The 25,147-nt window shown below is 36.6% G+C and overlaps 3 protein-coding genes across 4 annotated transcripts; 2 read left to right on the plus strand and 1 right to left on the minus strand.

Annotated features, from left to right (window-relative positions):
- Positions 1–362: 362 nt before the first annotated feature.
- LOC107815660 (putative polygalacturonase) lies at positions 363–8,326 on the minus strand. Of its 2 annotated transcripts, XR_001654776.2 has the most exons (6): positions 7,559–8,326; positions 3,638–3,758; positions 2,703–2,951; positions 2,033–2,186; positions 881–1,461; positions 363–690 (listed from the first exon to the last, which is right to left on the minus strand). XR_001654776.2 is itself a non-coding variant. In XM_016641276.2 (5 exons), exons 1-5 carry the CDS (start codon positions 7,985–7,987, stop codon positions 936–938), a joined length of 1,479 nt encoding a protein of 492 aa, XP_016496762.1. In that variant the 5' UTR covers positions 7,988–8,326; the 3' UTR covers positions 698–935. The 2 variants fall into 2 exon arrangements, 1 of the variants encoding a protein (XP_016496762.1); XM_016641276.2 differs by lacking the exon at positions 363–690 and having other exon boundaries at positions 698–1,461.
- Positions 8,327–18,333: 10,007 nt separating this feature from the next.
- On the plus strand, positions 18,334–21,021 carry LOC107815659 (photosystem I chlorophyll a/b-binding protein 6, chloroplastic). The gene is made up of 5 exons (XM_016641275.2): positions 18,334–18,519; positions 19,032–19,196; positions 19,285–19,322; positions 20,038–20,552; positions 20,853–21,021. The coding sequence occupies exons 1-5, from the start codon at positions 18,473–18,475 to the stop codon at positions 20,868–20,870; spliced, it is 783 nt and encodes a 260-aa protein (XP_016496761.1). The 5' UTR covers positions 18,334–18,472; the 3' UTR covers positions 20,871–21,021.
- A 904-nt stretch (positions 21,022–21,925) lies between these two features.
- Positions 21,926–24,908, plus strand: LOC107815658 (pollen receptor-like kinase 3). The gene is made up of 2 exons (XM_016641274.2): positions 21,926–23,346; positions 23,803–24,908. Exons 1-2 carry the CDS (start codon positions 22,014–22,016, stop codon positions 24,372–24,374), a joined length of 1,905 nt encoding a protein of 634 aa, XP_016496760.1. The 5' UTR covers positions 21,926–22,013; the 3' UTR covers positions 24,375–24,908.
- The last annotated feature ends 239 nt before the right edge of the window (positions 24,909–25,147 follow it).

Consider the following 25,147-nt stretch of genomic DNA (forward strand, 5'->3'; position numbering starts at 1 on the left):
AGGAAAAGGAAGAAAAGTTGTTGAAAGAATAATAATTTATAGACAATGATCCAGCTCATATATGGCCAAATGGTACATGTTGTGGGCAAAAACAGAAATCATGCATATTTTTCTGTTTTTATATAATTTTTTTAAATCATTTATAGACTGCCAAAAAGTTCAAAATTAGAACAACAATTTTAAGGATCTTTTAAGTAAATACAATAAAAATAGAAAATAATTCGTATGGGATGCAGTAAAAAGACCAGCCTTTTGATTCTTCAAATAATATATGCAAAAACGTTTGCAAGAAAATTTGAAACATAAATAAAACTGAGCACTGGGCTAAAAGTGGGAAACGAAAGGTAGTAGAGAAACCAATATAGCTTTAAAACTGTTGATAACAATGGTGAAAATACCAGAAAATAAGAAATTTATAATTTCAACTTTGCTCATAATCTTGGTTACTCCTAAGAAAAACATTGCTCTCTACTGACTTAATAATAGCCAAACTAATATTACCACAAAGATGTTAAAAACACCAACAAGAGTTGTGGCGGAGTGGTAAGTACTCCTTCATCCTTAACCAGAGATATCAGGTTCGAGCGCTGGGTATGAAGTCGCCTTTGTTAGGAAGCGCTTTACCCCCCAACGTGGGACTTCACGGCGCGAATCCAGATTTAGTCGGGCCCCAGAGCAGGTACTGGACACCTGGGTGGGAAACCAAAAAAACAAAAGATGTTAAGAATTATCTTTATGGAACTAAGATTCTGTACAGTGACAAAGGAGCTGTTCTTTACATTGGATCTGTGGATTTGAATACATTAACAGACTTCTTTCTGTATGTATAATGCAGGGGACAAATATGTATTCAGAAAAAAGAAAGGCAATGGTAGTTAACTGAAGTGAGGAGCAGTGGGAGAAATTTGACCATGGAAAATGGATATGGAACCATTTCAAATGTCATAATCTATGTCTGTCGCATTTTGAGAATCAGAACGTCTGATCAGATGTCCTTGCTCGTCATATAGATCGAGGTTCTCACAAGGGGCGGGGAAGATAGTACCAATAACACGACCTTGAACGAAAGCACACTGGAATATATGCTTCTTCTTGTATGATAGCCCGACTGACATATCTCTGAAAGTAACGTTCTTCACAGGGATTTCTTTACTCCCGTGGATTTGAACAGGCACACGAACTCCCTCACCGTGGATTGATGTGTAGCTTATGTCCTTCAGTACAGGGACAGCTTTGGGGTCGAACCTCTCGTCTGCATGTTCGTTGTAATCTGTTTTGATGACGATTCCCACCCTAACATTCTCAAATGTCAAGTTCCTGTACGTTATATCTCGAACATATCCTCCTCTTCCAGGCGCTGTTTTGATGCGTACAGCACGTCTCGAGTTCCAGATAAGGACATTTTCCACAGTGACATTTGACACTCCGCCGGACATCTCACTCCCTATTGATACACCAGCGCTGCCATGTAATTCAGTCAGGGTTAGTCCAGTGGCGGAGCCAGAATTTTCATTAAAGGGTATCAAAATATGAAGAAGTAAAACCACGAAGAAGGCAATGGGAGTCAATATATAGTATATATACATAAAAAAGAATTTTTTACCAAGCTACACAGTGTAATTTCTCGGCGAAAGGGTGTCAATTGACACCCTTGGATACATGTGGCTCCGGCATTCGGTTCGTCCCTAGTTTAATATATAAGGCATAGCATGCCACATAAGGGCGTTAAACTAAACTAGTTTCTATTGTGAACTGCTGCTAGATACTTTACTAAAATGGTATCAATCAGTCAATCGATCCATCAACTAAACTTCAGCCTAAAATTAGTTGTGGGGCTTTACTAAAACGATCATTAACCAAAAAAAGTTGTGCCTCTTCAAACCATCAAGTGGCTGACCAGCAGGTCAACTGTCAATACTCGATGAACATGTGCACAAATCATGATTCAGATGCAAGAAAATATAAAGATGTCAGAGACGACCAATCTGTGCAAAAGAAATCTAAGTGCATTATGCCTATATGGGGACCTCACCTGACATTGGAACGAATAACAAGGTTTCGGATGAGTATATTCTTAGAAGGCCGTCCATAAGCAATTCCATACTGATCCCATCCACTCTTTATGGCAATGCCGTCATCACCAACACTGATGTAACAGTTCTCTATCAACACATCTTCACAAGAATCTGTTGACTCCATTAAAACATATCAAGAGCCTATACTGAGTGTCCATCAACAGAAAGTAAGCAATGAAAAAGTACAGAATGCATATTAGAGTCTTTAGACTGATGTCAGTATCAGAAGCATTGCAATTTCAGTACAAACCTAGACAAAAATTATACTTTGCTAAAAAATATTCTCATATGACTGATTTTTTTAGCAAATTAATATGTCAAAACTTGAGTTATAATTGCTTTGAAACTTCTAAATCAAAGTCCAAAAAACCAGCACCACATCCATCAAGTAATACAAGTAATTTTCTGATAGATTTCCCTTCTTGTTGATTTGATTAAAGAACCAGAAATCTATGTAACAAAAGTTCATACAAGTTGAGCCTAAAATCACATTGTTTCCGCAGATGACTTAACCAGATCAAAAAAAAAAGAAAAAAACTGTTAAATTCAAATTTTTAGAAATCCCTCAATGTAAAGCTACAAGCCCAAGATCTATTTATAAAAACACTGAACCTATTGAAGACTCACCTGGATCTATACCATCAGTATTTGGAGCCCCAGCAATGGGTGCCAGGATTGTGACATTCCTGATCGTTACGTTCTTGCAGTCGTATGGATGGAGCGTCCAAAAGGGAGAGTTTTGTAAAGTTATATTTGAGATTAGTATGTCAGTAGACCACATGATCTGCACGAGCGGTCCTCTGGTATGGTTAAGAAGCTTCTGCCGGAATTTCTTCCACCATGCTTGACCCTGCCCATTAATGGTACCATTATGCCCTGTTACCGGGAACAACATATTCATAATCAGATCAAATTAGTTCCTTTATACTTGCACAAACATTCAGAATACTTCAATCTAGAAACTGCTTAAGTTATTTAGAGCATGTAGTAGCTACAAATTGCCTTTTAGAAACATGTAGCACATCTGAAATAGAATATCGATGAATGTGTGTAGGAAGAATCAATTAAGCAACTATGAATAAAGTCGTTAAGTTTTGCGTGCCAAATATCTCTGAATTTTTTAGGAAGATGGAATCAATAAGAAAATAGCACTTTATATTTATGCACCAAGAAAATTTTGGATTATCACTTTCTCCGCCAAGTTCCCTTCATATAAAAGATGATAGTTAATAATAATAAATCTATTTAGCAGTGCAGATGGCGCATCTGTAGACTAAGCAGCAGTACTGACGCCCCCCTGAGAAAAACTATGACTATGAAAACATACATGGACTAGCCACATGAACGTTCTCAATTATTTGCATCACTTAACTAACAGAATATAAGACCGAAAAGCAGATAAATTCAATCTTCAGCAAAAACGACAGTTTTTTCTTTTGATGAAGTAAGACAGCTCTAAACACTTAAAAAGCAAGGGCTTTTAATTTTAAAATACTTGCTGTTCTAGTGAATCTCAGGGTGAGTGGAAAATTCAAAACGGAAGTAAGAATCAAAAGGCTGACCTGTGATTACAACATCTTTGAGATTTTGGCCGTGGATTAAACTTCCATAACGCGGTCCACGATGCTCTCTTCCATATCCATATGAAGGTAAGGGAGGCATGAGAGGCCAGTACTTCTCGTCCTGTGTCCACAAATACAAATAGAATCTCATACACAAAATAGCTTCTGTTAATTCTCTAATAAAAAGAGAGAAAAACGGCTTCAGTTAGAAGAGGTATACTCATGTTTCAGATGAGAAGTTATCAAGTTATTTGATCGTCAAGAAAACAGCACTTTGAGAGAAATATTTTCGCTGGAAAATGCCAATGTAATGACAAAATGTCGTTTCACTTTCCTTTTGGAAATTATAACTAGCAGCCCAAACTGAACTTTGCAGGCAAAACTGTTTCCGCACAAAAAGGTTCCCTACACCACACGGTCCGGAAGACGGAACTTATAAGTAAACGGATAATTCTTAAGTTAAACTAGTGGGCCTGCCAATTGTTTTGCAAAGAATTCTTATTTTGTACACAAAGGTGTCCAACAACGACCTGGGCTATTCTAATGTACCTCCATATCATGACCAGCAGACACATACACAGACACATACTCGGCAATTCGATTAGAAAACTGTTTGGTTTTGGTTTTGTCTTGTTTTACTTTTTCTTTTGAATGATGCGTTTGGTTTTGGTTGTGGAAGAGTTAGATTAGTATGCACTAGAAGGATGTTTCCAGAAAACAGAACAATTGTTTTCGGAATTTGTCTTGTCCCCTGAAATGATTTGCACTTGAAATCACTTATATTTGCATGAATTCGTTAGTGTCAGCATACTTAAAAGATGATGAATTAACTACAGAATTTTGCAGGCATCATGCGGCTTTATCACATATGGGCATAGCAACCTTAGGAGAGTATTCTCAAGGCTCTCACTCCTAGCAGACTGCACCAGATGTTCAGAGGAAAGACAAACCAACGTTTTGTTCAAATCTGAATAATAAGAAAGGGTGCATGATATAACAGCCAGGCATTTAGATATTTAATGTACAACAACCTCCAGGTTATGAGTAAGGCTTCAGAATTTTAGATCGTAAAGCCATGCTGACAAAAGTTGAGAAAGGAAGATAGATAGGCTCTATGTTCTAGGAGAACCATATGATAGAAGAAGATGTAACACAGAATTAAAATAGGATGGTCGAAATGGAAGAGTTCTACTGGAATGTAATGCAATACGATGATGCCGAAAAAAGTGAAAACCAAGTTCTAAAGAACAATTCGTAAAACTAAAATTGTTATATGAGAGTGAATACTGAGTATCTAAGGTGAAAATATCCACAAGATGAGCGTTGCAAAATGATGTTAAGATGGATGTCCAGTCATACAAGATTAGACAGCATAAAAAATGATCACATCTGACAGAAGGTGCACTTAGCATTAAGATAAGATCACTTGAGATGTTATGGCCATGTCCCTTACAGTCCTCCAAATACACCAGTCTGTAAGTGTGATACCATAAGGATTTGAGGTATTAATAAGGGAGGAGATAAACCTAAAATTACAAGGAAGCTATAATGAAAAGCCTACAAGCTCTCAAAATCTATGCAAATTTAGCGAAAAATAGGACATAATTAAAGCAAAAGATTCATATAGGCCCGTTTACTAGTTGGGCTTAAGGCTCAGTCGTGATGCTATTCTTACATAGGTATAGTGTTGCTAAGAGTCCTTTTAGTATGTTTAGAAACTTGTATGGTAGGAGAAAATGAAGAGAACCTCAGAGTCTATAGAATATTGAAATGAAACGGGTCCAAGTAGAGCAACATGAATAGTTAGGATTCATATGCCAACGCCACTATTTTACTTTGCATTGAGGAGCAGTAGTTGTTGACTTGTTGTAGTTTACATTCACATCGCCAATTGACAAAAGCGCAAAGTAATTGCATGATCATATGCAATTATATGTAGAAGCTACATCATAAAAACTCCATAGCATCGACATTGAAAGAGAATAAGCAGCTAGTAGTTCAGTGAATTAAATGACTATTAAAAGAGGTGAATATAACTAAAAATCAAAGAAAGAGGCCATAGGTCCATGTCGACAACAACCATAAAGAATGCAGATGAAATGTCAGGGATAAGGTCGAAACATAGTTAGGAAAGAAGTTAACAATTACAAGTGAGGCACTACGCGCAAGCAACTTTTCATGCTACAGATCTCTAGTCCAAAATTGACTTCTTTTATGTCATGCTTCCCGAGGGATTTAGGAAACTCATCTAATTTGAATCCTAGTGGCTATAAGACTCTTACTTTATCTTTGTAGGTATGCGCGGTTTGCGATTGAGGCGTATTAATTGATTGAGGTGTTAGCAGCTTTGTATTAAATACCTTTAGTTAGTACAAATATTTCCGTTGGTGTTCAAAATCAACAAATAAAATTCAATATGGAATTTGGACAGGGATTAGGGGTTTAAACACTTCTTTTCCTAGAAATATAGGTGTTTGCAGTTTTGTACTTTAACAACATTTTATTAAGAAAAATCTCCCTTGGCATTTAATATTTAATAATTGAACTTCAAGATTTATTCAAGTTAGCCCCCAATGTAAGGTTTTACCTTGTGAAACTAAGTTTCAAGCAAGATTAAAGCAATTTTTTCTTCCTTCACTCTCCCGCTTATGCCACGTATTACAACCAGAAACTGTCTGTTTGCAAAGGCGATAATTAGAACAAAAACATTTAATAGTTCATATGCCTATCCACAAGCACCAGTGATCGCCAAAAGAATTGAGGGATAGATTGGGATTAAAAGTTGAAGACTGTGACTGTCAAAAAGAAACTACACAACAGGCCAGTCCTCAACAAAGAGGAAAGAAATTAAGGAGCAAATCAAGAAAGGTGCTAAACAACTTGATATTATTGAAGGCAAAGTTGGATTGCATTATCAATTTAAGACATATATATGAGTGAATGCAAAAACCTTTAACTCAGAAACTTAGAATTTCTATGGAAGCAGTAGATGAATGTCGGGAGGTGGATCATGACAGAAAAGTCCGGGCATGATCGATCGAGAATACTACAAATGAAATTCTCATCCATCATCATCACAAGAAACTGCACTAACCTCTAACACAAATTATGAGATGCATCAACTACAGAAAATTGACAGATACAACATCATCTCTCACTTCTCATCAATCCAATAACTCAAATCACCTAAATCTAGCTCGACTATCAGTATAAACCAAATCAGACTTAACCCCCCCACCCCACCCCACCCACAAAAAAAAACAACTCCATCAATAAATAATAAGACTTCCATAAGTAAACACTAAGCAATAAGCACAATATGGATATCACAGGTCTAAGCAAAGCCAACTAAACAATCAGAGAGGAAATGATATACAATTACAGGAACGGGAACAATGAGGTGAACAATCAAACATCAAGAAAGTAACTTTCTGAGTTCATTGAGCAAGATTAAACTATTTTTTATGACAAATCCGTTTGGCGCCAAGCCGCCAACCCTTAGAACCAACAGTAACCTTCGAACCTCGGGCATAATGGGCCCGCCCCACTACCCTTCTCCGTTTAAATATCAGGCTTAGTTGGCAAGATTACAAATTTTAAATGCTGACAGATTAAGAAAACTATTAAAACTTACATCAACACCAAATATAACAGCACTTCAGTAAGGAACAGAGATATATACGTTGACGATGTAAAAAATATTTACACAATTAGGTCACCTAAAAAGTAATTGTGGGCAATTCTATTTAATAGCATTAATTGCTAACCTAGAATAAATGGTAACTAACCTGCTATAATAGGTTAAATTACATTAATTTAAACTGTCAATGTATATAACTTAAACAAAAGTAACTTCTGAGCTCGCTGAGCAAGATTAGAACTTTTAACACTAACATATTAACAAAACTGTAAAAAACTTACATCAACACCCAATATAACAGCACCTTCAGCAAGGAACAGAGTCATATGGCTAGTAAGATTAAACGGCGCCGTTAGCCAATAACCAGGTGGCACATTTAGCTGCCCTCCACCTTTTCTAGAAATTGCTAATACTGCCTTCTCAAAAGCTGCTGTATTTACAGTAACACCATCACCAACCCCACCAAAGTCCGTCAAGTTAAACGCCACATGCCGGAGCTTCGGCAGCTGCCTCGACGGAAAAACTCGCCGGAAAATCAAGATTCCGGTAGTAGTAGAATCCATCTGCCACCAGAAAAGGGTTATTAAAAAGGCGATCCATAGCGCAGTGATAATGGCTTTGTGGGTTATGAAAACTGCCGGTAACCATCGACGCGGGTGGTGGAATTGTGTACACCGCCACCAAAACGGTGTCGTTACCGTCTCCACCATGTCCAAAAAAACAGACCCAGTTCTATGTTGGGATCTCAATCTTGTTTTATTAAAGAACAATGTACTAAGTGTAATATTAATTAGGTTGAAAGAATGGGGAAGGTGAAGTGTAGTGGTCAGGATCAGTGGGATGGTTGGGTACTTGGGTAGGGTAGATGGGGATAGGTATAGTGGAATGAGTAAATTCAAAGGATGAAGAAAGATGCAGAAGCCATAGTTTTGAAATTTTGATGGTTAATTAGTTTGATTAAGAGGGTGTTTACCCAAACAAAGGTTTTGCGTTGAACGTGGTATCACTTAGCCTGATCCATTTGGGATTTTGCTTAATCTTTTCACTATGGTTATCATAAATAAATCTACAGAATAATAATTTAAGTTAATTTAAAGATTTTATAATTCCGAACACTAAATATTACCTAATAAAAATCTTTATAAAACCAGTTGTTGTGTAATAGTAAGTACTCATTCATTCTCGTAGCGTGTTCCGATGGTTGTTATGTATCGTATTATATTATATTGTATTGTACTATATCGTTTTAATATATATAATGTTTGGATAAATTATATTGTTTGTCGTCATTTCGTGATGTCATGCGCCAATAATATGAAAAATAAACTTACAATATTACAAAGAAAAAAATAAGGTACGAGGTAAATTATTATATAAAAAGGTAGGGTAAAAGATAAAATATTATAGATTTAACGATACGATACATTAAAATTTAAATAACAATAAAAACAAACAACATAATTAAGGTACAACAACAACATCATCAACCCATTAATCATCCCACTAGTGGGGTTTGGGAAAGATAGAATGTACGCAGACCTTACCCCTACCTTTTCGGGATAGAAAGGCTTATCATAATTAAAGTATGATACAATATAACATGTAACAACCATCTAAACAAATTGTTAACCAGAGATCTCGGCTTTGAGCCATGGGTATGGAAGTCGCTTTTGTTAGGAAGCGTTTTACCTTCAATGTGGGATATCTCGGTGCGAATCTGGATCTAGTCGAGTCCCAATATGGGCCAGGGCGGATTTAGGGGGACGAAAGAGGGTTCACCCTTCACCGAAAAATTATATTGTACATATAAAGCAAAATTAAATCCGTTTTTCACCTCTGTATATTATATATTGAATCTCCTTAGCATAACGCCAAAACATAGCTCACTAGTTAAGGGCGTTCAAAATCTTTATGAGGTTGTTGGTTCAATTTCCACTGGCCATAGTCTCTTTTAATTTTTTTAACTTTTTCTTTTTTAAACTCCGTTAATAGAAATCATGTCTCTGCCACTAAATATAAATATCGAATATCGAGTAGAAAATAAATAAAAAGAATTATGTGACTGCCAGTAATAAGTTAAACTAGAATATCTTTATCTAAAAAATAAACCACTCAACTTGCTACAACTAGTTAAATTACTTTGATATCGGAACAAAAATATTTACAATGTAATGTATACTACGAAGGATTGTATATAGGTGTTCGTAACACGCAGCGGAAGACAATAACAATCCTAGGTAGATCTTTTCGTGTTTAAAATTTATTTACATGTCAATAGATCGGATCTAAGACGTATCTGGTGAAGAAAGTCTCGTTTCAAATTATTCGATAGTGCGAAGATTCTATGCGTATCCACACCGAGACCAATCCTTGCTATCAACTCTTTGATCATCAAAGCCCGCGAACAAATTGAACGAAAAATATTGTATTGAAATTTTTCTCAAAAATTTCACCTCAATGTTAGTAGAACAAGAAATAATTTCTTGTAATTTCTTATTAATATTTTATATAACATCTTTTATATAAAATAAGTGTTAATTATATATATCACATATATATTTTAACCAAGAGATATAATTTAATTTTCTATTCCAAATAGAAAACTTTAATTTGTTCACAATATTAATCATACCCTTTGTGCTAGCAAAGAATATAATAATATTTCATTTGGACTAATAACTAAATTTATTTGATTAATTAAATTCCTTAATTTAATTATCAAATAATAAGTTAATTAATCCTTTAGCAAAGATCAGAACACTCGTTAGTGTGCGACTCCATAGGTTCAATACTAAACCGGTAATAAATTGATCACATCAATATACTAATCAAGGGTGGCGTCTAGCAACACTCCTTAACGACCGGATAGCATGAAGTATACAATTTACTCTCAAGAACCAGTAGAAGAATAATATAGTAATTCTTTCTGTCCTTATAGCTCTGGATCACCCTAAGATATGGTTCAACTGTCAAATCCTAATAGGCGACCAACTATGTGTTCATGTCAAATATAATCGACCATTGAATGACCTGAGAAACTCTTTTCTTCTTTCATTCAATTGCCCTGGCCAAGGTCTTAATTTGGTCGTTTATAATTCATGACAACATGGAGCTTAAACTCATTACCAAGAGTTGACAGATTCCATCTTGATCAATCACTAATTCTACAAGTATTCAATCGTACCCAATATCCTTTCAACTATCGCCCTAGGGCCATAAGTGTCTAGTATTAAAGCACAACAAATAACTTGTCAATTACTATGACGATCTCAGGACAAAGGAAACTCCTACGTCACATTCTTCAAGAGAATATCCTATTGACAGTTTATGGTAATTCTAACCATTAGGAATTATATAATGAGTCGGTTCAATGATCATATCTCTATATGCATCATCTATCTATGTGATTCAGTTAATGAGATCAACTAATCTTTATCCCATAAAGACAATCACATAAATATTGATCTAACCGGATTACTAATGTCTAAATTAATAATCCTACGATCAAGAACAAATTTAGATTAAATTGTAAGAGATTTTGCTCTCATTATCATGATCTCTATCACGATGACAAATCTCAAAATTTAATCAAGGACCTTATCAAATTAATCAAACAATTAATAATAACTATGATAAAAGAGTGCCATATATTTTTATATCAAATAACGTTCATGTTGAAATGTCAAATATTTCAGCTTCCCACATCGGTGGGTTAGCAATAGTTGGGGGGGGGGGGGTTTCCCCTTATAAAAGAAGGCTTAATGTTTAGGATTTAAACACACCTCTCATTTGCCTTCTCATCTGTTTAAGGCATTTGTATCTTCTCTCTTTAGTATTATTTCACTTGTATTTTTGGAGTGGAATAAAATATTGGTTGTGTCCGAGGAGTAGGCAAAATTAGCCGAACCTCGTAAATTCTGGTGTTCCCTTTATTGTTGCTTTACTGTCTTATTTATTATTTGGTGGCTGTCATAATTTTTGGTATAGTAGTGGTGACTTATTCACACTATATACATTTGGCTTCCGCAACAATTGGTATCAGAGCCAAGGTACTGTCTAAGTATGCTCTGTGGTTGCAGCATAGTCTGATCTTCCACATCAGAAAAGATTTATCTTGGTAACTGAGTCAAGGTTCTGTCTGAGTATGCTCTGTGGTTGCAGCTTAGTCTGATCTTCTACATCAGAAAGGAAATAATCTTGATTTGTGTCGTCAGCTATTAAATAATATTTGTGTCAAATATGGGAGACAATAAACAAGAAGAATCTACATCAAGTGTCAACAATACGTCATCATTGGCATCTTGCTTATGACAAGAATTGTGTCAAATGCAAAATTTGCGGTAGAAATTTTTGACGGGTCCAGGCATTTTGGGATGTGGCAAGGCGAGGTTCTAGATGTCCTTTTTCAACAAGGGCTAGATCTGGCCATTGAAGAAAAGAAACCAGATGTTATTGGAGAAGAAGATTGGAAGATTCTCAACCGTGTTGCTTGCGGTACCATTCGATCCTACCTTGCTAGAGAGCAGAAATATCCATACACAAAGAAAACTTCTGCAAGTAAATTATGGAAAGCACTGGAGTATAAATTTTTGAAGAAAAACAGTCAAAATAAATTGTACATGAAGAAGAGACTGTTTCACTTCACCTATGTTCCTGGTACCACGATGAATGAACATATCACCAGTTTCAATAAGTTGGTCACATATTTGCAAAATATGGATACAACTTATGATGATGGTGACTTGGCCTTAATGTTGTTGGCGTCACTTCCTGATGAGTACGAGCACCTTGAAACTACTCTACTCCATGGAAATGGCGAAATTTCTCTCAGAGAAGTTTGTTCGGCTTTGTACAGCTATGAACAAAGAAAGCGAGAAAAACAGAAGGGCGGAGAAGGAGAAGCACTATTTGTGAGGGGTCGTCCTCAAAATCAAACGAGGACAAAGAAGGGAAGATCCAAGTCAAAATCCAGACCCAGCAAAGATGAATGTGCCTTTTGTCGAGAAAAAAGGCAAGACTGTCCGAAGTTGAAGAATAAGGCCAAACATAACAATGGAAAGGCCATTATGGATTCAAATGTAGCTGATTGTGATGATTCAGACTTCTCATTAGTTACAACAGAGTCATTAACATCATCAGACATATGGTTGATGGACTCGGCTTGTAGCCATCATATGTGTCCCAACAGGGACTGGTTTTGTGGAATTTCAAGAAGGAGAATATGGAGTCATCCACACAGCGGATAACAACCCTCTTACCTCATATGGCATTGGTTCAATACGATTAAGGAACCATGATGGAATGATCAGAACATTAACAGATGTTCGATATGTACCGGATTTGAAGAAGAATCTCATCTTTGTGGGAGCCCTGGAATCAAAAGGGTTCAAAATCATTGCAGAAAATGGAGTGATGAGAGTATGCTCCGGTGCACTAGTGGTAATGAAGGCTAATCGGAAGAATAATAATATGTACCGCTATCGTGGCAGTACAGTTATTGGGACAACGACAGTGACATCCAGTGACAACAAAGAGGCAGAAGCAACCAAGCTATGGCACATGCGCTTGGGACATGCTGGAGGAAAATCCTTGAAAACTCTATCAGATCAAGGATTGTTAAAAGGAGTAAAGGCTTGCAACTTGGAGTTTTGTGAGCATTGTGTCAAAGGGATACAGACAAGGGTTAAATTTGGTACAGCGATCCATAATACTAAAGGCATTTTGGATTATGTACACTCTGATGTTTGGGGTCCTTCCAAAACACCTTCATTGGGTGGGAAGCACTATTTTGTAACCTTTGTTGATGATTTTTCTCGAAGAGTGTGGGTGTATACAATGAAAAACAAAGATGAAGTGCTGAGAATTTTTCTCAAATGGAAGACGATGGTGGAGAATCAAACAGGCAGGAGGATCAAGTGTATTCGCACAGACAATGGAGGTGAATACAAAAATGATCATTTCAATAAGGTCTGTGAAAATGATGGCATCGTCCGACACTTCACTGTTAGACATACACCACAACAGAATGGAGTGGCAGAACGTATGAACCGGACATTGCTGGAGAAGGTACGGTGTATGTTGTCCAATGCTGGCTTGGGCAAAGAATTTTGGGCTGAGGCAATTACATATGCATGCCACCTCATTAATCGCTTACCATCTGCTGCTATTGATGGCAAGACACCATTTGAAAAATGGTATGGAAAACCTGCTGTAGATTATAACTCTTTGCACGTGTTTGGCTCAACTGCATATTATCATGTGACGGAGTCAAAATTAGATCCAAGGGCAAAGAAGGCTATTTTTATGGGAATTACTTCTGGAGTCAAAGGATATCGCTTATGGTGTCCTATGAAAAAGAAAGTAATATTCAGCAGGGATGTTACCTTTGATGAATCTATGGTAAATAAGGTAACAGAAGATACCAAACAAAATAAAGGTGCTTCTAAGTAGGTGGAGTTTGAGGGAAAATTTATTTTTCCTACACAAGAAGCAGAGGAGGAAACAAATGAAGATTACCCTCTGGAAGGAGAGCCAGTAGAGGAGATTCCAACTCAGGAACCTCAACAACAACTTGAATCAATAGCAACCAGCAGGCCAAAAAGAACAATAACGAAACATGTTCGTCTCATAGAGACGGTTGCTTGTGCAACCTTAATTGTAGTTGATGATGTTCCTACCACTTATAAAGACGCAGTCCAAAGTTCAGAAGAAGATAAGTGGAGGATTGCCATGAATGATGAAATACAGTCCCTTCATCATAATCATACATGGAGATTGGCCAATCTCCCGAAGGGAAAGAAAACAATTGGGTGCAAATGAGTATTTGCAAAGAAGGAAGGATTTCCTAACCAAGTAGATGTTCGCTACAAAGCAAGATTGGTGGCCAAAGGATATGCTCAAAAGGAGGGAATTGATTACAATGAAGTATTTTCTCCAGTTGTAAAACATTCCTCCATTAGAATTATGTTGGCTTTGGTAGCACAATTGGATTTGGAACTAGTTCAGATGGATGTAAAAACTGCGTTTTTACATGGAAACTTGGAGGAGGAAATCTACATGACTCAGCCAGAAGGATTCAAAGTTGCTGGAAAAGAAAATATGGTATGCAAACTTGAAAAATCGTTGTACGGATTGAAACAATCTTCTAGACAATGGTACAAGCGATTTGACGAGTTTATGTTGCGGCAAGGGTACAAGAGAAGCAAATACGATCATTGTGTGTATTTGCGCAAGCTTAAAGATGGTTCCTTTGTATATCTTCTCCTATACGTTGATGATATGTTGATAGCTTCCAAGAACTCGGAAGAAATTGATAAATTGAAGAATCAACTGAAGAAGGAGTTCGAGATGAAGGATCTGGGTGAGGCAAAGAAAATTCTTGGCATGGAGATAATTAGAGATAGACGTTCAAAGAAACTTTGTTTATCTCAGAAATAATATTTGAAGAGAGTACTACAACGTTTTGGCATAGATGACAAGACTAAGCCAGTTAGTACTCCACTTGCTCCCCATTTTAAGCTAAGTACTACTATGTCGCCAATGGATGAAGCTGAATGAGAGTATATGTCAAAGGTACCATACGCAAATGCTGTTGGTAGCTTGATATATGCAATGATTTGCACAAGGCCTGACATTTCACAAGCCGTTGGAGTTATTAGCAGATATTTGCACAATCCAGGGAAGGAGCATTGGCAAGCTGTAAAGTGGATTCTACGGTATATTCATAATACTGTAAATGTCGGGTTAGTTTTTGAGCAGGAAGACAATCAGTTTGTAGTTGGATATTGTGACTCAGATTTTGCGGGTGATATGGACAAACGAAGATCAACTACTGGTTATGTGTTTACTTTTGCAAAGGCACCAGTTAGTTGGAAGTCTACTTTGCAGTCAACAGTTGCTTTGTCTGCAACAGAGGCAGAGTACATGGCTATTACAGAGGCTGTGAACGAGGCAATTTGGCTTCAAGGATTGCTAAAGGAGCTTGGTGTTGAACAAAAAGGTATCACAATTTTTTGTGATAGTCAAAGTGCTATTCAATTAGCGAAGAACCAAGTTTATCATGCAAGGACGAAGCACATTGATGTTCGGTATCATTTCGTACGAGAAATCATAGAAGAAAGTGGAGTCACGGTGAAGAAAATTCATACTACGGAGAATCCTGCTGATATGCTGACAAAGGTGGTGACTGCGGTCAAGTTTCAACATTGTTTGGATTTGATCAACATTGTTGAACACTGAAGATTGAAGATGAAGACACAACCAAAATTTGTTATAGAGAGAATATTGAAGACGTGGAATTTTTGCCAAGGTGGAGATTTGTTGAAATGTCAAATATTGCCAAAGTCCCACATTGGTTGGGAGTTAAGTTTGGGGGGGATTTTTCCCCTATAAAAGAAGGCCTAATGTTTAGGATTGAAACACACTTCTCATTTGCCTTCTCATCTGTTTAAGGCATTTGTATCTTCTCTCTTTAGTATTATTTCACTTGTATTTTTGGAGTGGAATAAAATATTGGTTGTGTCCGAGGAGTAGGCAAAATTAGCCGAACCTCGTAAATTCTGGTGTTCCCTTTATTGTTGCTTTACTGTCTTATTTATTATTTGGTGGCTGTCATAATTTTTGGTATAGTAGTTGTGACTTATTCACACTATATACATTTGGCTTCCGCAACAGTTCACAAAAATATGTTCAAATCATCAAATATGAATTTGGATCTAAGGCATATCTACTATATCCTTAACATACTATATGTTAAATAGGAGTAACTAAATAAGAGAAAACTAAAATTGTTATTACAAGAAAATTATGATTACAAGTCAAAATCTTAATTACTCCATTAGACTACACCAATAGTTTCGTTAAAGAAAATGAGTGAAGTGTGATATTATCACTTTTAGCCGAAGGAAAATAGACAATACAATACCATCACTCTAATGGTATGAATTTTTTGTCAACAAACTGTTGTTCTTAGCAATTTCGTAGTTAAAGAAACTTTATTAAAATGACAGTTCAATAAATTATATAAATAGTAGACACCCTGAATGACTGAGTCTACATCATTGTGCAAATTTTGCTTTCTATTAATTATAAGAGTTAAATATATGTAAATAATCAATTTAACTACCAAATAACGTTACCTTAAAGGCTTAATTAAGTGGACTCTTCAAAAAATTTCTCCACCTTATAAATTGACTTGTCCGTAAATATTACCTCTTATAGTCTTTGAAGTTTGAAGTAACGTGCTTGAAGAAAGAAGGATTCTTATCGAGGATTGTGGGAGATGAATGTGATTCCTCTATCTTAGTCAGAGGTTACGGGTTCGAACTCTAAATATAGCAGAAGGATTGCTATCGAGGACTGTGGTGCGATGAATATGATCCCTCTATCTTAATCAGAGGTCACGGATTAGAGCTCTCGAAATAATAGAAAGATTCCTATCGAGGACTGTGGTAGGATGAATATGATCCCTCTATTTTAATCAAAGGTCACAGGCTAGAGCTCTCTAAATAGCGGAAGAATCCCTATTGAGAATTATGGTGGGATGAATATTATCATTTTATCTTAATCAGTGGTCAAATGGTCGAGCTCTAGGAATAGCAAAACTAACGGAAGAAAAATCAAAGGTTAAGCTTGACAAGTGATACTAACATAATGGAAAAATCAAAGCAAATATCAGACACCGAGTGTGAAACAAAAAAAAAAGATTTTCTTTTTGTGAGTTTATTAAAGTCCCGAGCCGAGGGTCGACCGGAAATAACCTATTTGCCTGCTTAAAGGTAGGGGTAAAGTCTGCGTACACTCTACCTTCTCAAGACGCAAAAACTCTAGTTTAAACGTAAACCAGGTGGCTATTGGATTTGCTTCTTGTTTAGTTTTTGGTAAGAAATTTAATTAGCTAACCTATTTTTCCCTTTTAAAGCCAAGTTGCTTTTTCTAGTAATTTTCGTTAAAATACCTAATTCGTTACAAATGTGAGATAAATATGACATTATGACCTATTCAATTTATTTTATACGTACACGCCGGAATAATAGTTAGACAAAGGAAAGAGTGAAAACTAAGAGAAGAATATTTTAACTCTAGTTTATTAGTGAACATTTTTCCTAAACTCAGGTTAAATCTTGATAAATAATATGCTTTATTTTTCTGTTATTAAAAAGAGTTGTCCCTTTCAACTCTCCGAATTTGAATATCACATCAATACTAGTGAATATTTTAAAAATTAAATTTACTTTTAATTTCTCAACGTGAGAATCGATTATGCAAATCATTCATTTTATAAATTCCACTACATTTATGATGGAATTCCTAGCAAGGCTCATTAATATATGTGAGAAAATGGTGGTAAAAATAGGAGACAATTTTAATTTTGCTAAAAAGGTCGAAGACAGGTAAGATTTATATTTAAGTGCTTTACGTCAATATAGCAAAATATTAAACATGCTATAATATATTATTATTAAGTCACCGTCAATTTACATTCTCTTGATAATTTGATTTAATTTATAGAATATTCTATTGGTGTGATTTCTTTTCAAAAGGTTAAATTAAGTTAGACTTGTAGTAAGAAAATTTTCTGTTTGTACTACAGAAAAATCAACAATAATATAGCTGTTGTTTTCTCTTATATTTCCTCGAAATAATTATTTATTTTTAAAAAAGTACAAACAATTAGTTTTTAAATTGTAAAAATAAATAGAAAAGAGATTCTGAACTCTTTTGTTACGTATTAATTTCTCAAGGAAAAAGCTTCCCAATTTTTTTTCCAGTAGATAGCCAATGGAACAGTAGAAATGACTGCAGGTAGCCACTCTAAAAGACTGCTATTTAGGAATTAGCCAATGCGTCATGAATTTCAATTTTCCAGTTTAATTTTTCGGGACACACATTTTTCTAAATTGTCCTGAAATTAAAATTTTTAATTCAAAATTTCAAGACAAAATAAGCCGCGGTTAATATCTAAATAACAACCCTTAAGAATGTTTGTGCTTCTATCTGTAGCTGCATATCCTAACAAAGACAAAAACTAAACTTCTAACTCTGATTGGTCCATTTTTGTGTTGCTGTGGTATGCTTCATCATCCATTTCACATTCTATGAAGATAAGCTTTATTGTCCTAATAAACAGACTGCCCAAAAACATTACACATTTCTCCTTTCAAATTACATAGTGCCTTTGTTTAGGCCATTTTTTCATGGCTCTAGCCATTCATTCCACTGCATTTTCTAGCATCCCAATCAGGTCAGTAACGCTGAATTACAAATTTAGTTCTTGAGCATATGGTATTCTGTAATTTTAAAAGGGCAAATCGACGCACAAAGCAGCCCGTATTCATCATGTAGCCTGCCCAATGGGTGTGATGTAGGCAGGCTACCTGATGCAAGCATCAACGGCTGATTCCCCGCGTCGAACCCATGACCTATTGGTCATACGGAGACAACTAGACTGTTGCTCTAAGGCTCTACTTCGATATTCTATAATTATATTTCTAAGTAATTCGATGATTCTCTTAAATGGTGCAATCATTGTATCTAAAAGCATAAACTATTATAGAAAATATACTTTTTATTACACAATTATATTATGTCTCAACGCGCCGCCTCACGTGGAAATGCTTTTTGCTCTCTGGGCGTCGATTATCATATTAAATTATGCGACCATCTCATATGAATGCTTAAACTATTAGACATAACACACTTTTAATTACTTAATTATATTACGTCTCAACAGATTCTAATTTTATCTTGATTCAGGGAGTTACCTACAAAAAATTTGCCAGGGAAATTCACAACATGTTTATTACCTAGAAGAAGTAGATTGAATGCTGGAAAAGAGGTATCAAGTGTTTGTGAACCACTCCCTCCAGATAGGCCATTATGGTTTCCTGGAAGTTCACCTCCTGAATGGCTTGATGGCAGGTTACATAATTTTTTTATTTTTTATTTTATTATTTCTGATTGGTGATTTTACAGATTTATGATTTGTTTTCTTATTCTTAAATTGCAGCCTTCCTGGAGATTTTGGCTTTGACCCACTGGGATTAGGTACACAGCATAAATGTCACTTTTTTTGAGAAAATGAGGAAGATCTTAGTTTAGATTCAAGTTTCAGTTCGGGTTGGAACTGATCCAACAAGGAATTTCACTACCTAACTATTATAGTTACAGTTGAGTTGCCGTTCATTGGGGCCTTGGTTACTGGCTCCCTTATCATGAGACGATGTTGCGTAGACTCTCCAAAAATGCTGCCGTACCCAAGTTGGATCTTCTAAAAGTGCATTACTTTTGGAGGATATGACACGCACACGACAATATTTTTGGAGAGTCCGAGCAATATAGTCATTAGGTCACTCAACTTTCTTGACCTTTTGGTACACGGTCTTAGGACTTTGCAAAGACCTGTGTTTTTGGTAAACGGTCGCCCGGGCTGGTCATTGGTAGACCGTATCAACAACAACAACAACAACAACCCAGTATAATCCCACTTAGTGGGGTCTGGGGAGGGTAGTGTGTACGCAGACCTTACCCCTACCCTAGGGTAGAGAGACTGTTTCCAAATAGACCCCCGGCATCCTTCCCTCCAAGAACTTCCCACCTTGCTCTTGGGGAGACTCGAACTCACAACCTCTCGGTTAGAAGTGGGGGTTGCTTACCATCAGAGCAACACCTCTTGTCTCATTGGTAGACCGTATCGTTTCGTTTATATTCTTTAATGACTATCAATTGGATTTTTTTAATTAAGCAATGGTCTCTTTTTCAGGGTCTGATCCAGAAACATTAAAATGGTTTGCTCAAGCTGAGCTAATGCACAGCAGATGGGCAATGTTAGCAGTAGCTGGAATTCTAATTCCAGAATGGTTAGAAAGTCTTGGATTCATTGACAACTTTTCATGGTATGATGCTGGTGAAAGAGAGTATTTTGCAGATTCCACAACTTTATTTGTTGTGCAACTAGTCTTAATGGGATGGGCCGAAGGCCGAAGATGGGCCGATATAATCAATCCAGGATGTGTTGATATTGAACTAAAAGTACCTCACAAGAAGAAACCAAAACCAGATGTTGGATATCCTGGTGGATTATGGTTTGATCCTTTTATGTGGGGAAGAGGATCTCCTGAACCTGTTATGGTTTTGAGAACTAAGGAGATCAAGAATGGTCGACTCGCTATGTTAGCTTTTGTTGGATTTTGTTTTCAGGCTGTTTATACTGGACAAGGACCTATTGAGAATTTAATGTCACATCTTGCTGATCCTGGACATAACAACATATTCGCGGTACATAAATTATCATCATCTTGACAAAGGGTAGCCCGATGCACGAGACATCCTGCGTTCACACAGGATCGGGGAAAGGGCCGCACCTCAAGGGGTGTGATATAGACAGCCTATCCTAATGCAAGCATTACTGGCTGCTTCCACGGCTCGAACCCGTGACCTATAGGTCACAAGGAGACAACCTTACCGTTGCTCCGAGGCTTCCCTTCTACCATCATCTAGACAATTTTCAAGAAAGATGTTATAGAAATTTATGTGATTTGTTCATCTTTTTAATATTCATCTTGTTTATCTTTGCAGGCTTTTGGATCCCAATGATGGTATTATATTCAAGATAGAAGAGATTCAGAGTTGAAGATACTTGCACCAACAATTACAAATGACTACATTGTACCAAGAAATTCTTCTTTATGTTAATGCATTCATGTAAATGAGATATCATTCTTGACATAATCGCGGTTTCTTTAAATTTTCTGACCTTGTACTGATTTCTGTTCTAGTTCTGGATCCAGAACTCAATGAATGGATGTCCAAGATTCAGTGAGATGCAACTACAGATCCTTAAATCTAAAATCTGAAACTAACACAGTTCAAATTGGGAGGAAAAACTAAGACTTCAATGTAGTAATGCCTAACAAAGAAGTTAATACAATGCCAGAATTACTATATACATAAGGAACAATTATGGAGAATTATTTGAATTTCTGAAGTTTAATACCATAGCTTGAAACTATGGTAGAAATCATTCGTAGACATTTGGCACTCAAAGGATGTGGCCTAGCGGTCAATGAAGTGAGTGAAAACCATTGAAAACTAACATTCAAATCCCAAAAAGATAGTTGTAATAGTGGGAGGTCGCCAGCATCAGAGGCGAACTCATGATTTAAAAGTGTGAGTTCACATGAGCGGACTGGTCAACCAGTGCCCCATCGGACTTTTGATCATAAGGATTCTTGGCAAAATATATAACCGTTTTCAACATATACACACATATATATCTAGAATTTTTGCAAGTTTAACGGCGTCGGGTGACCCCTCTTCCCTGTACATAGGTTTGCCTCTGGCCAACATTATCAAAAAAGAAAAAAATCATTCCAAGAATATGGGGTGAAAAGTTTAATCTGCCTAATAAGTCAAGCGCAAAAGCCTCTACTACCATAGACAATGTCAATTCAAGATTCACCAATTCCGAAATCTGTTCTCTAAAACAATATTGTTTGTCCTCTAACCTCCCCCTTTAACACTAATCTTTTGTCATAATTACAACATCCACGTCAACCACCCACCCACCCACCCCCCAAATCACACACCATGACACATCATCATTCCATTGTCCAAAAACAAACAAACCAATCAAGAAAATCAGCATACACCTTCCAAGAAAAGAAGCAAAGAAATCCAAACTCTCTGGACAGCGGCTGATTGTTTCTTTAGGGGAAGGTGTCATGTCTAGTAACAAACATGGCCGCTGTTCCCCTCTTCCTTCCTCCTCTAGCAATCTCTCCCAAAAAACACCTTCTTTTTTACATCTCCATTTTCTTCCTCATTTTTCTATCTAATACACCATTTTCTTTCTCCATTTCAGAGGATGAGGCATTGATAAAGTTCAAAGAATCATTAAAAAATACAACAGCTTTAGATTCAACTTGGCATAAGGGATCAAATCCTTGTGACAAGAACAAGAAATGGACTCGTGTTCAATGCGAAGGGAACACGGTCGAAGGCCTTCTTTTAGGTGAAGCTGGCCTTTCAGGGGAAATTGATGTTGATCCATTGATTGCACTTCCAGGCCTGAGAGTTCTTGAACTTGCAAATAATTCATTTTCCGGAACGATTCCTGAATTTTTCTTCCTTGGTGCTCTTAAATCTATTTATATAGATGGAAACCAATTTTCAGGAGAGATTCCTAAAGATTTCTTCTCTAAAATGGGGTCTCTTAAAAAAATTTGGTTTTCAAGAAACAAATTTTCAGGACCAATTCCTGAATCTTTGGCTAACTTGAAATATTTGATGGAACTTCATCTTGAAAGTAATGAATTTTCAGGTCCTATTCCATCATTTTCACAGGCAAGTTTAACATCTATTGATCTATCAAACAATAAATTACAAGGTGAAATTCCTCAAAGCATGTCAAAATTTGGTTCAGATCCCTTTAAAGGGAATAATGAATTATGTGGGAAACAATTAGGGAAGGACTGCAACAAGGAAAAAGAGAATAATACTTTTCAAAGAGCACCAATGTCCAAAATGAAATGGATAATTCTTGGTTTAGTAGTTAGTCTTCTGTTGATAACGATTCTTTTTAAGGCCAAGCGCAAGGAAGATCACTTCGACAAGCTTGGAAAAGAGAATCTTGATGAGGGGTTGCATGTTTCAAGCTCGAATAGGAAGAGCACGAGCATTCATAGCAAGGGGGGTGATTCGGTGCATGAATCATTGCGAAGGGGAGCTGGATCACAGAGGGGTAAGGCCACGGGCGATCTCGTGTTGGTAAACGAGGAAAAAGGTACGTTCGGATTGCCTGATTTGATGAAGGCAGCTGCTGAAGTCCTTGGAAACGGCGTGTTAGGATCAGCTTATAAGGCAAAAATGGTCAATGGACTGTCTGTTGTGGTGAAGAGGTTGAGAGAGATGAATAAAATGAATAGAGATGTCTTTGATACAGAGATCAGGAAAATTAGCAAGTTAAGGCACAGGAATATATTGCAGTTATTGGCATATCATTATAGAAAAGAGGAGAAGTTGTTGGTATCTGAGTATGTTCCCAAAGGCAGCCTATTGTATCTATTACATGGTATGACAATATTTTTTTTCAGCTCCCATTTCAATTCATCTATTTCAATCTTTAAGGTTTGCAACTTATTTTTTGACATTTGCATGACTATAAATATTTTGACGTTACGAGTTCATATATACTATTTATTGAAATTTTAGTGGATTTGAAGGAGAGCCTTCGCGTAGCTGGTAGAGTTACTGCCATGTGACCAGGAGGTCACGGGTTCGAGCCGTGAAAATAGTTTCTTGCAGAAATGAAGGGTAAGGTTGCGTACAATAGACCTTTGCGGTCCAGCCCTTCCTCGGACCCTGCACATAGCGGAAGCTTAGTGAATTTTACACATAAATTTATGTTTTGAGTCGAAAGTACAGGGTTCAGATGAGCTTAGGAATCTATACCTGCATCTTCCCCTGGTATACACTTTGTTCTTTATGTTAACTATCCTAATTTTGAAATTTCACACGTACTTTTCAGGTGATCGAGGGATATCACACGCTGAGCTAAATTGGCCGACGCGCCTAAGAATCATCCACGGAGTTGCTAGTGGAATGAATTTTCTTCATTCTGAATTTGCATCATATGTGGTGCCTCATGGGAACCTTAAGTCAAGCAACATTCTACTAACTGAAAAATATGAACCACTTCTCTCAGATTACGCCTTTTATCCGCTAATCAACAACACACAAACCGTTCAATGCCTTTTCGCATATAAATCCCCAGAAGCCATACAAAATCAACAAATCTCTCCAAAAAGTGATGTCTATTGTCTTGGAATCATAATACTCGAGATCCTTACAGGCAAATTCCCTTCCCAATATCTCAACAATCAAAAAGGTGGAACCGACGTTGTTCAATGGGTGCAATCAGCAATAGCTGACAATAGAGAATCAGAATTGATTGACCAAGAGATAGCAAATGCAACAGATTCCATTGAACAAATGGTGAAGCTACTACATGTAGGAGCTGCTTGTACTGTAAGCGATCCGGAAAAAAGGATTGACATGAAAGAAGCATCAAGGAGGATAGAAGAGATAAGTTTAATTTGATGGACATGAAATTTCCAAAAGGTGACAGGTTAGATCAGGAGGCCAAAAAAAGAAGTAAGACCATTGTGAAGGTTACACTTAGTTTCGTTGTCGGCCAGAGCTCCTAGCCCTTTGATTCTGTTTTATCTCAGTCAAACTCTACACATCTATCGATTTATTCTTCGCCACCTACTTGGTAGTAGGGTCATACATACATACAATATGTATATAAAGAATGTACAAAAATGGAAGAGCACTCAAAGATTAGTCAAAAAGTGCTAAATGACTAAGTAGTGGAGGATTGAGAAGGGCTTATTTCAAACAAATGTTGCATTACTCTTTCAACTTAGAGGAAAAATGAAGACAGATAAAGTGGAGTGAGGTTCATTTGACATTCCCTTTGGTGAATGCAAAGCTATGTGGCCAAACAAGAGGACTTTACTTTCTACAAGAACCAAAAATGAGACATCTAAATAGCCAAAAACATGATATTTATGCATGAAGTTGCCTTGATTTTGCATGTTCATCGATTAAGCAAATAGCTATTCATTTAAGTAATAAGTTCTTCTAATAGTACATCTTCTGGTTTATTGTATATTATGGTTTTCTTTTAGTTAAAAATGAGATTTAGATCTCAGGCTTAGATAAGAATATCTTATCCAAACTTGCAGCAACGGTGTGATTATCTCTGCACTGATCAATTTCGACATAGATTTTGAATATAACCTTTCGACTTCCCATATATTTAATTAGTGACAGAGACATCCTTTTGTAAGAGGTGTCTTCTGACACGG

This window comes from Nicotiana tabacum, chromosome 8 (genome assembly GCF_000715075.1).
Source record: "Nicotiana tabacum cultivar K326 chromosome 8, ASM71507v2, whole genome shotgun sequence".
Taxonomy (NCBI): domain Eukaryota; kingdom Viridiplantae; phylum Streptophyta; class Magnoliopsida; order Solanales; family Solanaceae; genus Nicotiana; species Nicotiana tabacum.

Excerpts from the sequence above, each read along its gene's own strand:
- LOC107815659 (XM_016641275.2), top strand. The coding sequence starts at position 18,473 with ATGGCTCTAGCCATTCATTCCACTGCATTTTCTAGCATCCCAATCAG. Across the intron at positions 18,520-19,031 it reads TTTTCTAGCATCCCAATCAG|GGAGTTACCTACAAAAAATT; the intron begins GTCAGTAACGCT and ends ATCTTGATTCAG. Across the intron at positions 19,323-20,037 it reads CTTTGACCCACTGGGATTAG|GGTCTGATCCAGAAACATTA; the intron begins GTACACAGCATA and ends TCTCTTTTTCAG.
- LOC107815658 (XM_016641274.2), top strand. The coding sequence starts at position 22,014 with ATGGCCGCTGTTCCCCTCTTCCTTCCTCCTCTAGCAATCTCTCCCAAA. Across the intron at positions 23,347-23,802 it reads CCTATTGTATCTATTACATG|GTGATCGAGGGATATCACAC; the intron begins GTATGACAATAT and ends CGTACTTTTCAG.
- LOC107815660 (XM_016641276.2), bottom strand. The coding sequence starts at position 7,987 with ATGGTGGAGACGGTAACGACACCGTTTTGGTGGCGGTGTACACAATTC. Across the intron at positions 3,759-7,558 it reads CTGTTATATTGGGTGTTGAT|GACGAGAAGTACTGGCCTCT; the intron begins GTAAGTTTTTTA and ends TTGTGGACACAG. Across the intron at positions 2,187-2,702 it reads TACTGATGGTATAGATCCAG|ATTCTTGTGAAGATGTGTTG; the intron begins GTGAGTCTTCAA and ends TGGAGTCAACAG.